This window comes from Osmerus eperlanus, chromosome 1 (genome assembly GCF_963692335.1).
Source record: "Osmerus eperlanus chromosome 1, fOsmEpe2.1, whole genome shotgun sequence".
Classification (NCBI taxonomy): domain Eukaryota; kingdom Metazoa; phylum Chordata; class Actinopteri; order Osmeriformes; family Osmeridae; genus Osmerus; species Osmerus eperlanus.
In genome coordinates, this window is record NC_085018.1 from 3,858,141 (window position 1) to 3,873,253 (window position 15,113).

Consider the following 15,113-nt stretch of genomic DNA (forward strand, 5'->3'; position numbering starts at 1 on the left):
ATATTGCACATCTCTTGTACCTGCACTGGAACTTAATTTTAAGTCCTTGATTATTTAGAAACTCAGCTCAATCTAAACAAATTAGTCCGTAGCCTTGGTTTGAACCATGTGATTGGCTCGGAAACTAACTAGAAGGACATGTAAGTGGTGTGACTGGCTGACTCCTCTAAAGCCTTAGCATCCAAGTCTAACCTGGTTTAGTGTCACAATTTAACTATCAGTAGTATCAGTTTCTGTTGCAATAATTTAAAAAAGGTTGTCAGTTTTCTGTATTGAATTCGAATTTAGATATACATTATGCTTTGTGAGGTGTAAAGGTATGTTAGAGTCAAAATATATGTCCCATAACTCTCCATGTTTTAAGTCTCATATCTATGCAGAAACATTAACTAGTCTTACTACTCTTTTGATGTGTAAAAACACTGCTATCTTTAATTTGTAGCAGAACAGATTTAACTCCAAGATTCTGCCGATTCATTATGTGATGACGATTAGGTTTAATGTGGCAAACCATCAGCCACATAGTTATTTAGTGTTTCTTGAATTTTACCTTTTCTATTTTATCTAAATTATCATACTCACACAGGGGCAACCAATATTAGTTCTTACTTGTTCTTGATATGGAGTTTTTGAAAGTAAATCAATTACAAGAGAATTTGTATTGATCTATTGTACATCAAACTGACGGCTAGCCCAAGTCAAGTGACTTGTTGGGTTGTCTAATATGTAATGTACCCGAAGAAAAATCTGTTAATTGGTAACAATTCATCTGAGTACCTGGTCCATTGGCTTGATTAGTTAAAAGATGTCTCTCTTTACTGTATTGTCTGCCTTTCTCTATAATGTCAATTATGTTTGGGAAATGGTGCAGGAGCACCAATGTTCTATGATATAAAATGTAGCAAAAATTACTATAATAATGAATATTTTATGAAACAAGCACATATTTTACTGATGATTAATTGATTTATCTGCAATTGATAATGTTGTAAAAAGAATCAATAAACTGTGTGTCTGGGTTTTCAGTTAAGTATAGAATGTTGAGATAGATATGAATGAATGGATGTTTTGTTCCTAAAATCATGATGGCTCCAGTCAATATCTACTCTGGTTACATTAAACTCATATCATGCAATACAAAAGTTTAGTAAACTGGTATGTTATTAGGATTAACATGAACATTTTGCAAAAATGTAGCCTAATTCCCTACATTCTCATCAAAATAATCTGCTATAAATAGAACAAAATGCAAATGACAAGAATTAATCTTTTACAATACTGTAGATTTATTTATACAATTTCTGAGAGCTTGTTTGTTCAAATATGTACATCATGTATGATCAAGAGAAGTATCATTCAATAAAATGCACATAATACTTTCTCAAGATGTTTATCATGGTCATTGCTTGAAATGCTAGGCACATTTTACTCTCAGGGACTTTCCATGACATGTGATGATGGTAGATCGTTTGGCTGCAAGCCATTTTCTTACAGTAGCCATGATTAATGCTGCATTTACAATGTACTCTGGGCATACAGTCTCATGCATTGAGACCCGAACAAGCTGTCTCCCCCACAGGCACTTCTTTTTAAGGAGTAAATTCCTGCATAAGAAAGAGAATGTATATATCAGAAGAATGAGCGACCGTGCGAAAACACATTGGGGCTCCCCTATTTTTTGAGCATTTACCATTTACCGTAACATTTAATTAAGTAATCCACCACAATCGTTTTCTGATGGCTCGTATTCTATTCCATTTATGTAACAATACAGTATCCGTTACATAAACGCATTTGCCGACTAGACCACGAAGATTAAATTACACGATTTTCATGGTCAACCTTAAACGTTGTCAAAACAAAAGCGCGGATGTCTAAACCTGGAATTTCTGCAATGTCGGAAAACTAACATTCTTCAGTCAAGTGTTGCAGTGAATTTTGAATGAAATGCTTCTCCTGTCAGTCAACCAGCAATGATGACACAACCCCATCTACTGGGAATAAAACGTCGTCATTGGCTAGCGAGTGAACCGGAGGCGGGATCAATTCAGCTTCGACTGTCAGATTGGCAAAGAGTGTGTTGCTGCGTGCAGGTAAAAGCCGAGCGACACACAAATAATTTTATATGACTACAAAGGGAACGCAATGGGAAGAAATTGCTCCACCAAACAACATCACATGTATGCTACAAGAAAGAGGAACTGAAGTAGTGAAAATATAACTCCGCGTGCAATACCTAGATAATCTGGAAATAAAATCCCGTTGTGTCAACGTTTGGCCCAGGGGGCACACATTGTACACGGAACTTCGACAGCTGCGTGTTTTCAACCAAGCCATCAACAAAGAATGAAACCTATCAAACGAGGTATATTTAAATTTAGCAGTGCTTTAAATTATGAGGTTTATAATCGCTGTGCCATAGCCTGTCTCTGAGCCTAGTGTGTCTGACTGTTGTTTTTAAATGGAATGTGGTTTTTGTTGCGAGCAAATGCAGCGTGTGTTTGTCTTTGAATTTGGAGGGACAGCTAACCAGCTAGTTATCTTTGGAAGCATGGTGTCCATCTGGCGGAGCGACAGAGAACAGTCATGCATGTGCAAGGGCGTGCGTTCAGGGTTTCTTTGTATGCTTGCAAACACGATGTGAACTCAAGATTTTGCTTGCAGAACTTCAGCAACCCAACTTGGTGTTATAATAGCGGCTTTTTTGTTGTTGTTTGCTAATCAATCAGAATGAATATACCGTGGGAAAAAACGAGGTTGTACACGGAAAACCACAAGGCGAAACTGAAAAGAATGTTGAGTCGAAATTTGATTCGAATTTCGAGCCATTGTGTGTTGGCTAGCTAGCTAGCCTTGTTTTAAGTTTGAGGTTGGTCATTACTTTGTTCAGAGCCAGTTGGTTCTAGCTACTTACCACGTCGAGCCATCATGGTGATTTAGGGGTGACCACAGTATCCACAATATGATTGAGCTTTATCCAGAAAAGTACTTTTAGTAAGCAGAACTTTGGTTGACGAGTGTCAACGCATGGCGATCTTTTAGCTAAGTATAGCTTTTTTTCCCCAGAAACATAGCACTATATTTTCTCTTTCTTGATCGCGCAAAACAAATCATTTTTTGTCAGTCTATCTAGCAATCCAAGATAATTGCTACTAGAGAAATGAACTTGCCTCCTTTTAAGATGCTCAGTAGGTGTAAAATGTAGGCAATCATTTCTCATAGAAACAAGATTATATGCAGTTACATTTTCAATTGGATTTGCATGTGTAACAGGAACTCTTATCCCAGCCAATATGTCAGGACAAACTGGTCACATGTGGAAGTATGTGCAGAACATTACTTTCATAGCTAAACTTAATATCACAATTACCGTGGAAAAACATGATCACATTAATGATCCAACTAAGAATACATTGTTTATACTTATATTATATCCATAATGTCTGAGCTAAATGACCCCAACAATGTGAAAACAGCCCTCTTGCATGGTCAAGACTCCTAAGGCCGACTGCAAGAAATGGGTGATTTGCACACAATCTCCTTTGTGCGACCAGGGGCTGCCCCAGGGGTCAGATTTCACCCAAGGGAAAATACATTTGCTGCATTCTACAGCCTGGCCTGCCCCCCCAGGATGCATGCTCCATTTTGAATTTACCAAAGTTCTAGACAAGAAGATATGGCACCTTTTGCTTCAATTCCAACCCAAACAAGATTTTCTTTTAATCTGAGTTGTACAGCATACATCTTTGGAATGGCTGTTGCTTAGGCTATAGTTGGATGGTGCGATCTATGGTGGTCATTATATCAGGCAGATGTGTATTATCTACAGAGAATCATTTAATTCAGCAGTTACTCACACTGTCATCTCCCCCTTCAGCTCTGGAGGAAGAGCGTCTTCGAGAGCAGGAGTTCTCCTGGACCATGTCGGACAGCGACCCCTTTGAGGACGATGGCTTTCCCCTCGACCTATCAGGAGCAAGGGGCTCTGCCAAGCGCCGTCGTCGCGGCAACCTGCCCAAGGAGGCGGTACAGGTGCTGCGCAGCTGGCTGTACGAGCACCGCTTCAACGCCTATCCCTCAGAGCAGGAGAAGGTCAGCCTGTCAGGCCAGACTAGCCTCTCTGTGCTCCAGGTGAGACGAGCACTCAGCCTCCCTCTTGTACCGTACTTCAGTATAGGAAGCTGCACTAGTACTGCGTCTGGCCCAGAGGACCATGTTTATATTTCGATGCTGGGCTTATGTGGTATATTATCTGGTAATTTGTTTTAAATACTTGCATAGTACATGTTTTAGTCTAGTTCACTGAAGTGCATCAACAGGGCTAAATCAAAACACAAGGTTTGCTAGTTACAGTGGAACTCTTTATGGGGGCAACCCTTATGAAAGCTGGCAGAACATGTGATCATAGCCAAAACATTTCCCCAGACTGAGCTACATTATTCCAGTGTATAGGATATACATTTTCATCAGCCTGACTGACTTGGCAAGTCATATTTTCTACCTGAATTGGCAGAAACATCTGCTACTAGGAAGAAAATGTATTGAGATATGTCATAAGATTCCCATAAAATCTCAGCTTTAGGCTGTCCTGAGGAACAAAACTGTGTTCAAATATCATGAACTACTCTTCACTGTACAGTTGAGTATGATATTTCCCCAGCCTTCCCGTTTCACACCACATTTAGTAATTTTCTCTTTTGTCCTTTACACACACACAGAATGGACATGATTTCCCCTTGCAGGACAGGCAGAGATGTAGCCAGTGCAGTCGAATGCCTTTGCTTGTGCTGGGTGGCTCAGTATTTTTTGCTGAGATTTCAATATTTCCAGCTGTCTGAGGTTCCCCTCAGCTAGGTCTGTGTGGGAGATTCCACCACCAGAGGGAGGCCCAGTGGATCCAGAGATGATGGAGACCTGTGCGGGTGGAAGCTGTTTGAGATCTAGCCTTAAATGAAAATGGTTTTAACCCTTAGTTATGTGATTGGCCCTGCTAATTACTAGTGAAAATGAGATCTGATGTTGTTTACAACACTCCTAATTTGCTCAGGCAGAGAAAATGGCTGTTCACTTGTGTTAATTCAAATTTAAGGATTGGCTTCATAATGTACTACTTCCATTAAATTATTTATGCAAATGATTAATAATTTTGGGGGTTAATTCCTATCAGATAGCCTCATTAAATGCAGTTGATATGTTTACCAACGACAATCTTTAAACCTTCCTGTTTCCTTCAGATCTGTAACTGGTTTATAAATGCCCGGCGGCGCCTCCTTCCTGACCTTCTCCGTAAGGACGGCAAGGACCCCACCCAGTTCACCATCTCTAGACGAGCCTCCAGGGGTGAGGGGCGCCCCTCCACAGGAGGAGCCAGCGAAGCCAGTTTACCTGGAAGCCCGTCCTCTGCCCCTCCACCGCCCCGCCCGTCTGTCATCTGCCCTGGCCCCATGTTGGACTTGAGTCTGCTGGGCAGCACTGCCACGGCCATCCTAACAGGAGCAGGCTACCCTGGCCCAGAAGGGTCGGTCCAAGCGCTGATGCGGATGGATACGCAAGTCCTGCTGAAAAATGATGGTGAAGGGGTGACTGGAGCTAACCACCCGGGAGGGCTCTTTAATACCCCTCCCCCTACTCCTCCAGAACTCTTCCCTACGCACGACTTCAGTGACCTGAGGTTGCTGGTGGATGCTGCGCTGCAGAGGGCCGCAGAGCAGGAGAACGTGAAGAGGCTCCAGGAGAGCCAGAGCACGGCTACAGAAGGAGCTTCGAGAGCCAGTCAGGTCATGGAAGTGCAGAGAGTGGATGGCAGTGACATGGGACTAACACCCCCGCCAGAGGACAGTAATAAAGGGACCAACTCTCCCAGAGAATCAAGTTCTTCAGAGAAAGCTTTTCTGGTGCCAGTTTCAGTTCCAGTGAAAGAGTCTCCAGGATCAGCCTTGGTTACGCCACTACAATCACTGTCTCCAATCCCCTTCAGTGAAGTCTTATGGAGTCCAGTGAAAAAGGCTATTTCATGCATGAACCAGATGCAACTGAACACTGCCCAAGTGCCAGCTGTATTGCCAACTACAATGTCTGTCTTGGGTCAGATACAATCCCCTACCCCAACCATTGTCCATGCAACAACTTGTAGCTCCATGTTACCAGTGTTAATCGCGGCTTCAAGTGCATCCCTTGCCACATTGCCAGCTACATGTTCCGTTTCAACCCTGGACCAAGATGCGTTACAAAGCATAGTCTCCACTGTAGCCACAAGCCCAGTCTCTGCTCCTACAGTGGCCCTGACCCAAACCCTAGCTCCAGTGCACGTTTCCACCTGTACCCCAGCAGCAGTCCCCATCTTAAGTTCAGCCCATGATGCCTCGTCCAGGTTTCCAGCTCCAGCGTTTGCTCCTTTCCGGGGGCTGGCCCCCCAGCTTCCTGCTGCCCTTCAGCCCCTGGCTCCCTTGCCGAGCAGCAGCGGCCAGAGGCCCCCTCCGGTCATCCCCAGTGTGTGGAGCGTGGTCCACAATGATGTCCGACAGCCCACCCAAGCTGTCCAGATGCCAATCTCTACGGTGTGGGGGCCACAGCACACCATACGGGCTGTCAGCGAAACGGTCAACTGAGGCAGATTGACTACTATTGTCTACTGGCTAAACCTTGTGCCTGCGATCGGAATTCTGGCAAACTGTTCCTACATCAACAACTCAAAACTGAAAACATTTGTTTTGAGGACTGTGTTTTGAGGACTTTTTGGACATATTTTATCAGGACTTTACCAAGGAGGCTACTCCTGGGTAAAACATTAAAACATGATTTATCAAGTAGCGTTCCAGGATGTACGACACATGGTATATACAACAAGTCTTTTGATGGTTTTTAAATTCCACTTTTCAAACACTTTCTTTTTATGTACAGTTGGTCTGTCTAGAAGCCACCACCAGCAGAGGAAGCGTCTTCAGTAGCAGGATCGGACTTGGTTAAATAGAGTGGGGACAATTTACAAGACTGTCAACCATTCCCTTCAAGGCTAAAAAGGTGGCCTGCAGCAGAAGTTGTGAACATTTTCTATTTGACACTCCAGCGCCATGCTCCTGTACAGTTGTGCACTTTAGATTTTCTTTTTTCGTTGGCCTGGCTTTAAATTGCAAGCATTCCACAGCCACCCTATTCCCCACACCATCTTCTCATTGTGTGGCAGAGGCGTGCGGAAGGGAAATTGGCTGTACTGTAGTTAGCCTCACTGCACAGGTGAACTCCAGTGTCTGTGATCTCTCTCCATTTTTATGACTTTCCCCTCTGTTTGCCTTAAAGCTACTGTGATTCAGGAGCCTGCATGGATTCTGAATTTGATGGATTCAGAAAAACCCCACTTGTATATTTGACAACAATCTACCTTGGTGGTTTTGTTATCCATTCCCATTTCCAAAACAGTTTATTAGCAGGTAAGCAGTATTCTCAATGTATATATGAAAAAGGAATGTTTTATATATGTTACTCTGTGCTGTCTTAATGCATTGTGTATGATTTTCCAGGGTGTATTTAATGTGGATGTATAATGTGGACTCTGTATTTGTGAGAGTGTGTGTGTGATAAAGTAAGAGGTCACATTGCTGCTGTTGCAGAAATCAGTTCAGTGGCAACGGGGGGGGAAAACACTTGGCTACGATCTGGGGATTTGCTGTGAAGTGACCTCAGTGTCATTTCCTCTAGGGATGCAACCCAATTACTAACAATTCAGTCCCCAACTTTCCCCGTTGTTAAACATTGGAACCATATGATTTGTTCATTTTGATTTAAACCGCAATGTCTTAAGGAAATGCCTATAGGTGTTGTTTTGGATATGTCGAGTGTCTTGACAAACTTTGTTCACACAGCCTATGTATTGAAGGAATGGAACCTTGAGAGCCCACTATATCTAAAGTAATTAGGCAATTCAGAATCCCAACCATCCCTTTTAACAGTATATAAAAAGTATATTCAAGGTTACACACGACATAACATGTCAATACTTCAGGTGCACACAAGTGGTTACGTTGATCTGCAGTTGGAGGCCCAGGTATGACATGATCTGTATACTGTATTGATGCTGTGATTCTTATGTTGTCGTTATAGGCCAGTCAAAATAGCTTTAACTTGCAATGCTATCGCACCTGTATTGTTTACCAGTGCCATACATGTTGTTGACAACCATGGCCCATTTTTATTCGTTTTTATTATCTAATGCTTGGTAAAACTAGAGGGAAAGGTGGAATCCTGTGTAACTTTTTGTCTAGACAACGAGCATGGATCACCTTGTCCTCAATGACTGAAGGCAGATATTCATTCATATTTGATTTTCATGTCTTGATATTGAGCAGTCCTTTGTTCATAAGGAGGAAGCCTGGTCTCACAGGTACTCAGTATTAGACGTGCTTTATATACCTCAATGTTCACATGGTTAGGAAAGGACGGTTCAGGCTTGGGTCATACTGTACACGAAGCAGAGAATGTTTGTAAATGTTAGGTAGATACTGTATAGAACACAAACAATCCAATCAACTGTTTTCAGTACCATGTACGCCACTGTGACTAGACTGGAAAGGTGAAATAATATTTAGAAAAGGCAGGGTTTGAAACATATTTTAGATGCAGAATAAAACTCGGGGGCATAGATGCCAATGTGAAAACGCATGTAAATATCAAGGTCACGCTATTTTTGTTTTTTTGCATGAATGTCTTGGAAAATGCAATATATAGCATCTCTAAGACCAAATGCATTCTAAAGACATATTTAGACATTTGGTTGTATGAATCATGGCTGATGTGCTTTGGACAGTATAACTGGCTATTGTGCCTTAAACCGGGGATTAAGGGAGCATACCCCCTCTACATAGAATTTGATTAGTCTGTGCAATATATGCCTTAAACTTTAAATGTGTTTTGTACATGCATTTCAGAGAAATAAAAGTTCTGTTTTTTCATAGTAAGGGTCTATCCACTTGTTTTCTTTTATTCTACTGTAGACAGATACAAAACTACATTAAGCTATACTGTCATGACTAGAACCCACCCACCGGATGAATGGAAAAAATAGAAGGCACTTCACAATATTGTGATGTTGCACATAGCAAGGATCACCTGCTTTTTGTGTTATCAAACCCTTTTAGACACCTTGAAGTATTTGCAAAGAAGGTAAAGCTAGGGTGCTGTTGCCATTTTAGACAAAGTGTGGGTGGCCTTCACAATTTTACAGCTCTGGAAACAATTTTACAAATCTTAACATGTCTTGTTGCTTTGTAGCTTGAATGTTTTTAAGTCCTCAAACTATTCTGTTTTTTTGGAGGACATCCTGAAGACAATTGTTTGTATTATCTGAAACATACAGAAGTACTTCATATGGGAAATATTTATTTTCTTTCATGGATTATAAAAGTTTGACAGTTGTACTGAATGCATGAATATTTCAGGATATACACTTAAACATCTGGAATGAAGTGAGGAGCTGGCCCATGTTGGTCTCACACCTGTTAATTGTCTGTTATGGGTCCAATGTTGAAAATGAACAGACTTTACAAAATACTGTTTGATTTCCTTCACAATATTACTTATTGGTCAATGTACTTAATCATTCTGCATCTCACAAATTACAGAGAAACTTCATACAGTCATATTTTAGTAGAGTGAAAGGATACACACAATTAAGGTAAATTATGGCATTACCTGCTTCGTCAAAACATACATATGTATAGGTGTTTTCTCAACATGATATAGCTCAATAATAGATGCAGAGGGAGAATTTGTGATTGCAGGTCTGTTTATTAGTAGTGGCCACTGATGTCCACATACAGGTTCTGGATGTATTTCAATAGTCAACTTGGCTTCCTTGGCACATAATGTCACGCATATTTGAATACATAAAAGCTATTTGTTTTTATGTTGTGGGAATGCACCTAAATGTTAAGACATGATGCACCACGCTTCAATAGACCACACTTTGTACATTTTAGCGAAACTAAAAAGGCAATTTAAAATATTTTCTTATACAATTGACTGAGTTTGCCTGGCATGATGGAATACTGTCAGAAGTAGAACCCCTGACAGTCCTCCTGTCTGACCAGGATAAACCAGACTAATTTCCAATATTACTTGACCCCGAGTCTATACTGAAGAGGTTAGGGTCACAGCTGCTCAAGCACCTTCACGTATGTGAAGCTGTCAGAGATGTGTCCTCTACATGTCGTCCTTGTCCTTAGCGCCGTGCTTGAGGATGCGGGTGAACTCTGCGTAGTTGAAATTGCCCTTCTTGTCGATGGGAGCTTCACGGAACAGCTCGTCCACCTCCTCGTCGGTGAAGCGGTCTCCCATGGTGGTCAGCAGCTCTCGCAGGTGGTCCTCGTGGATCACACCTGCGGAGCATGCAAAGCTGTTAGCCTCCTGATCCACCACCCTCTGCAAATTGTTTTGAAATACAGCCTTCCCTTCTTAGTGTACTCTCTTTTTTTAAAGAGTAACATGCAACTTTACTGTTTAGTGGTTGCCCACTTTTCTACTCAGATCATTAACTGCACAAATCTTTTTACATTTTTATCTTATTTTATAAACTTGTGTATTTATTCAGTGCACCTGAGGAGGATTGCCTCCTATTTCATTGTACATTGTACAATGACAAAGATATTCTATTCTATAAACTAGATGTAGACTTGGATTTGTGAGTGTATTTCACCTGATCCTTCCTCATCGAAGCAGGCAAAGGCATTACGGATGACATCTTCTGGGTCAGTTCCGTTGAGTCGTTCTCCAAACATGGTGAGGAACATGGTGAAGTTGATTGGCCCCGGTGCTTCACTCATCATCCCCTCCAAGTACTCATCCGAAGGGTTCTTGCCTATGAAGAACCCCATATGGTGTTGAGTAGTTAGTCTGATAGTTCAGTCTTGGTGCTCATGTTGACCAACAATGAAAGTATGAATAATATTTTTTTTACAGCAGGATGTTCTGTATTATTAGTGTGGAAGATTGTATTACTTCCTGTGGTGATTCTACTACACTAACCAATCGCTTACTTTCGTGAAGTCAATAGGGTGAATAGTAGCCCCTTGACATGTGCCTTACCCAGAGAGGCCAGCATATCATGCAGATCCTCCTTGTCGATAAAGCCGTCACGGTTCTGGTCGATCATGTTAAAGGCCTCTTTGAACTCCTGGATCTGGGACTGGTCAAACATGGCAAAGACGTTTGAGGTGGCCCTCTGCGGGCGCTTCTTTGTGGTCTTTCCCTTGGCACGTTTGCTCGACATGGTGGCGGTTTGGATGGATCTGTTGACAAAGGTTAGAGGTCAGATAATATTGAAAGTTAGGACAGTCAGTGAAAATTGTCGAGGGACTGGCTAGTTACAGTAGCGATTAAAATACTTATTTCAAAATATGCCAAACATCACAAAGAAATCACTCAACAATGGGACATACTGTATGTCCCATACTGATACTCAATGTTACAGAAAGACTCCTATTTAAGGCATTCCTAAAACATGCAAGGCAAAAAAATCTTCATGACTTTTCCAGGCTTAGACATTCTTTTCTTACCTCACGTTAACTTGATGTGTAATACAGTCTGCATTCAGGAGTTATAACAAGGAGAATTTGTCACAACAAGGAAAAGTGCCTTTGAGTATGAGCGATTACATAAAACAACACATTCAGTTAATCTTTCTACTGTTAGAAATGTATGAACCACTCATGTCAGCAGTCTGCCTCGTGTTTATAATCAAACCACAAATTATTAAATATTGCTCTCCAAATAAGTATGTTCAACCATGTTACTCATCTTCAGTTATAAAATGTATCGTTTTAGGATTTGTACTTCATACACTAGATTACATTTCAAATGATTTGACAAAAATGTATTATGATTTATTTGTGTTATTGATATATAATATTTGGTCCATATTTGCTAATATTATAATCTAAATATTATAATAAAATCTAAATGTACCCATGAAACGCAAACCTTCCAAGCCCCCCCCCCCCCCCCCCTTGATAGTGTGTTTCTGTCACTGTGTCTGAGTTAAAGAGAAAGGATAGGTGGAGAGAGCAATTGTGAGATGAAACTCATTATTCAACTGTGCACATGAATTACAGTAAGTGCATGTGTGTCTTATCACAATGCCTATGAAAGTATTCACTCCAAAATATAAACGGGCTCAAGTCAGGAAATACAGCTGCGTACTTTAAACCTGATGCTGATCTATTTCTGGACTTGTTCATTTCAGCAAGATTGAACACCCATACATACCTGTGCACAATACTATAATACAATAAAAAACTTTTTCTGGGATGATGTTATTGGTGATAACATGTATGTATGAAGCACCTGAGACTCCTCTCTACCTGCATTCACAGCTGAGCCATTTTGTTTGAGGTATTTCAAACTTATCAAATGGATCCTCTGTGTGTGTTTATTTACCCAGTATTAAGGATGTTATTAAGCCTAATTCTGAACAAATACAGTTAATTGGTATTTCAGTTAGTCAACTCTGACATAAAATAACATTTCATGTAGCATGTCACAGATGCTTTAACTGCTGATGAGATTGAAAGTACAAAGTGATTAACAGTATACACAGCATCATATCACTTATTTAAGTAAGTATCTAATGATTAGAAATAGTATCTATTTTGTCATGAGACTATATATTACACCACAAATTAAATTGCTTATCTCTCTCACTCTGGTATTGTTTCCAGACTTCGATAGCTAGATCTTCAGCCTGCTTCAGCAATATACTGAAGACAGGCTACATCTGGTAGAAACTGTTACCTACAGTAAGTAAAAACATTACTGTATTTCTTTAAGAACCTGCCAAAATTAGGCTTGTCACTCAAATTTGGATCTCATGTCACTGAGTAACTATGTGAGTGCCCAGTGTTACGTAGCTTCAGGCTCTCTCAGTGATGACGGACAGAATACATCGGAACTGTAATTACAGTTGAGTCATTTGGAGTTCTAAAAAGAGCAATGACAAAGTATGATATCATTCATAACAAGTTACTGTGGCATTGGTGATCTAGAGCATCCACTTGGAGGGACCTTTACACACACAGCTAAATATGTTTTGTGGAGGATAAATGTACTGTAATTCTGCATGTATGTAAGGAAATACAAAACAATTGCTATAAATGTATTTTTGCCCCTTCTGGTAGTTACCGATTTCTTGGTTATCATGTTATTCACAGTTAAATAACCTCAATCATAGCAAATTCTGTGTCCACACTGTATTGCTTCAGTATAGAAGACAAAAATATGGTTTCTCAGGCAAATGATAATATAGTTGTACTGGTTGATTTAATGGTTTACCCTCTTTACAAATGGAAAGCTCTATACCCACTTTGTTCCAACTGAATAATAGTCAGTATTATTATTTACACTGTAAAGGTTTATTTCCAGTGTATAAACCATCTTTTGTGGACTGATCCTCTGCCAAATAATAATGGTTAGGGTCTTCTTGATATTACAAAGATTCACATGCTGTACCTAAAGTAAATATGTGCAAGCTTGTTTGACTAATAGTTCTTTATCAGGTTTGTTTGATACAAAGGGCCAGTCTTTCTCCATGTGCTATCCGTCAAATCAAGTATCAAACGTCTACTTCAATACAAGGCCACAATTCCACCTAGGTCTATCTCCAATGCAAAGCAGTCCAGTGTGTAGAGTTATCAGCTACTAAACTGTACCGTAAGACATTAAAGAATAAAGCCACAAAGTGTGAAACCTTAGAACAATTTTTTTATGTGCATTCAAAAAGAACTGAGATGACAATTTCCATATTGTACAACATTGCGCTGATGTCCTCCACCCATAATGTAAGGCTATAAATATATATCTACACCAGGCGGATACTTGTTCTTTTAATGTCTGCAATGGCAGAGTTGTCATTTGCTTCACTTGCTAGTTCTTTGTCATTTGTATTTGTTTACCATTGACTGTTTGAGTCTCTCTTTAAGAGATCTGTTAATGTGTCCCCTGGCCCCTTTCATACGCTCCATGCTTTTATCTAGAAACTCACTATAATTACAGTTAATGTCTACATAGTCTACCTTCATGTATTGTTCTCTCATAAAATATCATTATTTTTGTGAATGTTTAGAGTATGTGTTTCCAGAGATAAGACATAATCTCACTCTGACAGCTACTGCTGTATTTTTAATAACTCAAGCTCCTGGTGTGAAATGTACTGTCCTTGGCTGACCAGTGATTCATGTTTAAATGTGAACTCGATTTGGTATCACTCAATTGAACATTTGGCTCGTAAATACCATGACTTGTACTTTGCCTGATTTGTATCCGTTTGAAAGCTGTATATCCTTCCTTCTGTCAGCTAGGGTTCAGACACACACATAAGTGCACATAGACCTATGTCATCAGAACATCACTATTGACCCTAACCACTGACCACGCATCAACACTCCGCACACTCCAGAGCCAAACCCAAAGAATGCCAAAACCAAACACTAAAATGTAATTACTTCTTTCAATAAAACAAAAAGCTTACATAATGACAAGTGAATTACAAATGAGGATTCAGAATGTGTGATTGCAAACAAGAGAAAGAGAGCAAAATAAAATGTATCTGAATGGGTAAAATACCCCTGTCTAATCTACCATGATAAGAGTTTGAGTGTAGCCTTAATTTCCCACCCACATTTTAAGAATCCTGGAGCCCTACCTTGATCAGCAGCTGATTCTAAGGCCAGGGGTGGTGACTTTAGGTATTGCTTAGAGGAGGGTGAACTATTTAACTCCATCTCTCCTTTGCCACTCACTACTGACTCACTTGCAAGACCCTGACTACCTAAAGTTATTTTTTTAACGCAGTGCTTTTTCTCTTCCTCTAAAGTACTACAAAAGACAAACAATAATATTAATCCATCTCACCTTGGCTTCAGGTAATTGTATTTGGGGTTCCTTTACAAACCTTTTCTCTTGGTCTTTCACTACAGAAGGAAGATGCATGCAGTCCCACTGAAAAGTTGTTCAAAGCATCAGCCTGTGAATGCCCCTCCCTTTTCTGCTGCAGCCAATCACCTCACCAGGCTGTCCCAAACAGAGCCGTCCCAGTTCAAGGCATTTACCCATACAAGGGAAAAGAATGT

The 15,113-nt window shown here is 40.4% G+C and overlaps 2 protein-coding genes across 2 annotated transcripts; one reads left to right on the forward strand and one right to left on the reverse strand.

Annotated features, from left to right (window-relative positions):
• Positions 1-2,029: 2,029 nt before the first annotated feature.
• On the forward strand, positions 2,030-9,983 carry LOC134039909 (homeobox protein SIX5). Its single transcript, XM_062486117.1, has 3 exons — positions 2,030-2,365; positions 3,878-4,131; positions 5,235-9,983. The coding sequence occupies exons 1-3, from the start codon at positions 2,347-2,349 to the stop codon at positions 6,606-6,608; spliced, it is 1,647 nt and encodes a 548-aa protein (XP_062342101.1). The 5' UTR covers positions 2,030-2,346; the 3' UTR covers positions 6,609-9,983.
• Positions 9,356-15,012, reverse strand: myl9b (myosin, light chain 9b, regulatory). The gene is made up of 4 exons (XM_062450056.1): positions 14,896-15,012; positions 11,077-11,279; positions 10,688-10,849; positions 9,356-10,370 (listed from the first exon to the last, which is right to left on the reverse strand). Exons 2-4 carry the CDS (start codon positions 11,258-11,260, stop codon positions 10,195-10,197), a joined length of 522 nt encoding a protein of 173 aa, XP_062306040.1. The 5' UTR covers positions 11,261-11,279; positions 14,896-15,012; the 3' UTR covers positions 9,356-10,194.
• Positions 15,013-15,113: the final 101 nt, after the last annotated feature.

What these genes read in the sequence shown, in the direction of transcription:
- LOC134039909 (XM_062486117.1), top strand. An exon ending in CTAGCCTCTCTGTGCTCCAG is followed by an intron (nt 4,132 to 5,234) that starts GTGAGACGAGCA and finishes TGTTTCCTTCAG; the next exon opens with ATCTGTAACTGGTTTATAAA.
- myl9b (XM_062450056.1), bottom strand. Translation starts at nt 11,260, where the DNA reads ATGTCGAGCAAACGTGCCAAGGGAAAGACCACAAAGAAGCGCCCGCAG. An exon ending in TGATATGCTGGCCTCTCTGG is followed by an intron (nt 10,850 to 11,076) that starts GTAAGGCACATG and finishes GGTTCTTCATAG; the next exon opens with GCAAGAACCCTTCGGATGAG. An exon ending in CTTCGATGAGGAAGGATCAG is followed by an intron (nt 10,371 to 10,687) that starts GTGAAATACACT and finishes CATGCTCCGCAG; the next exon opens with GTGTGATCCACGAGGACCAC.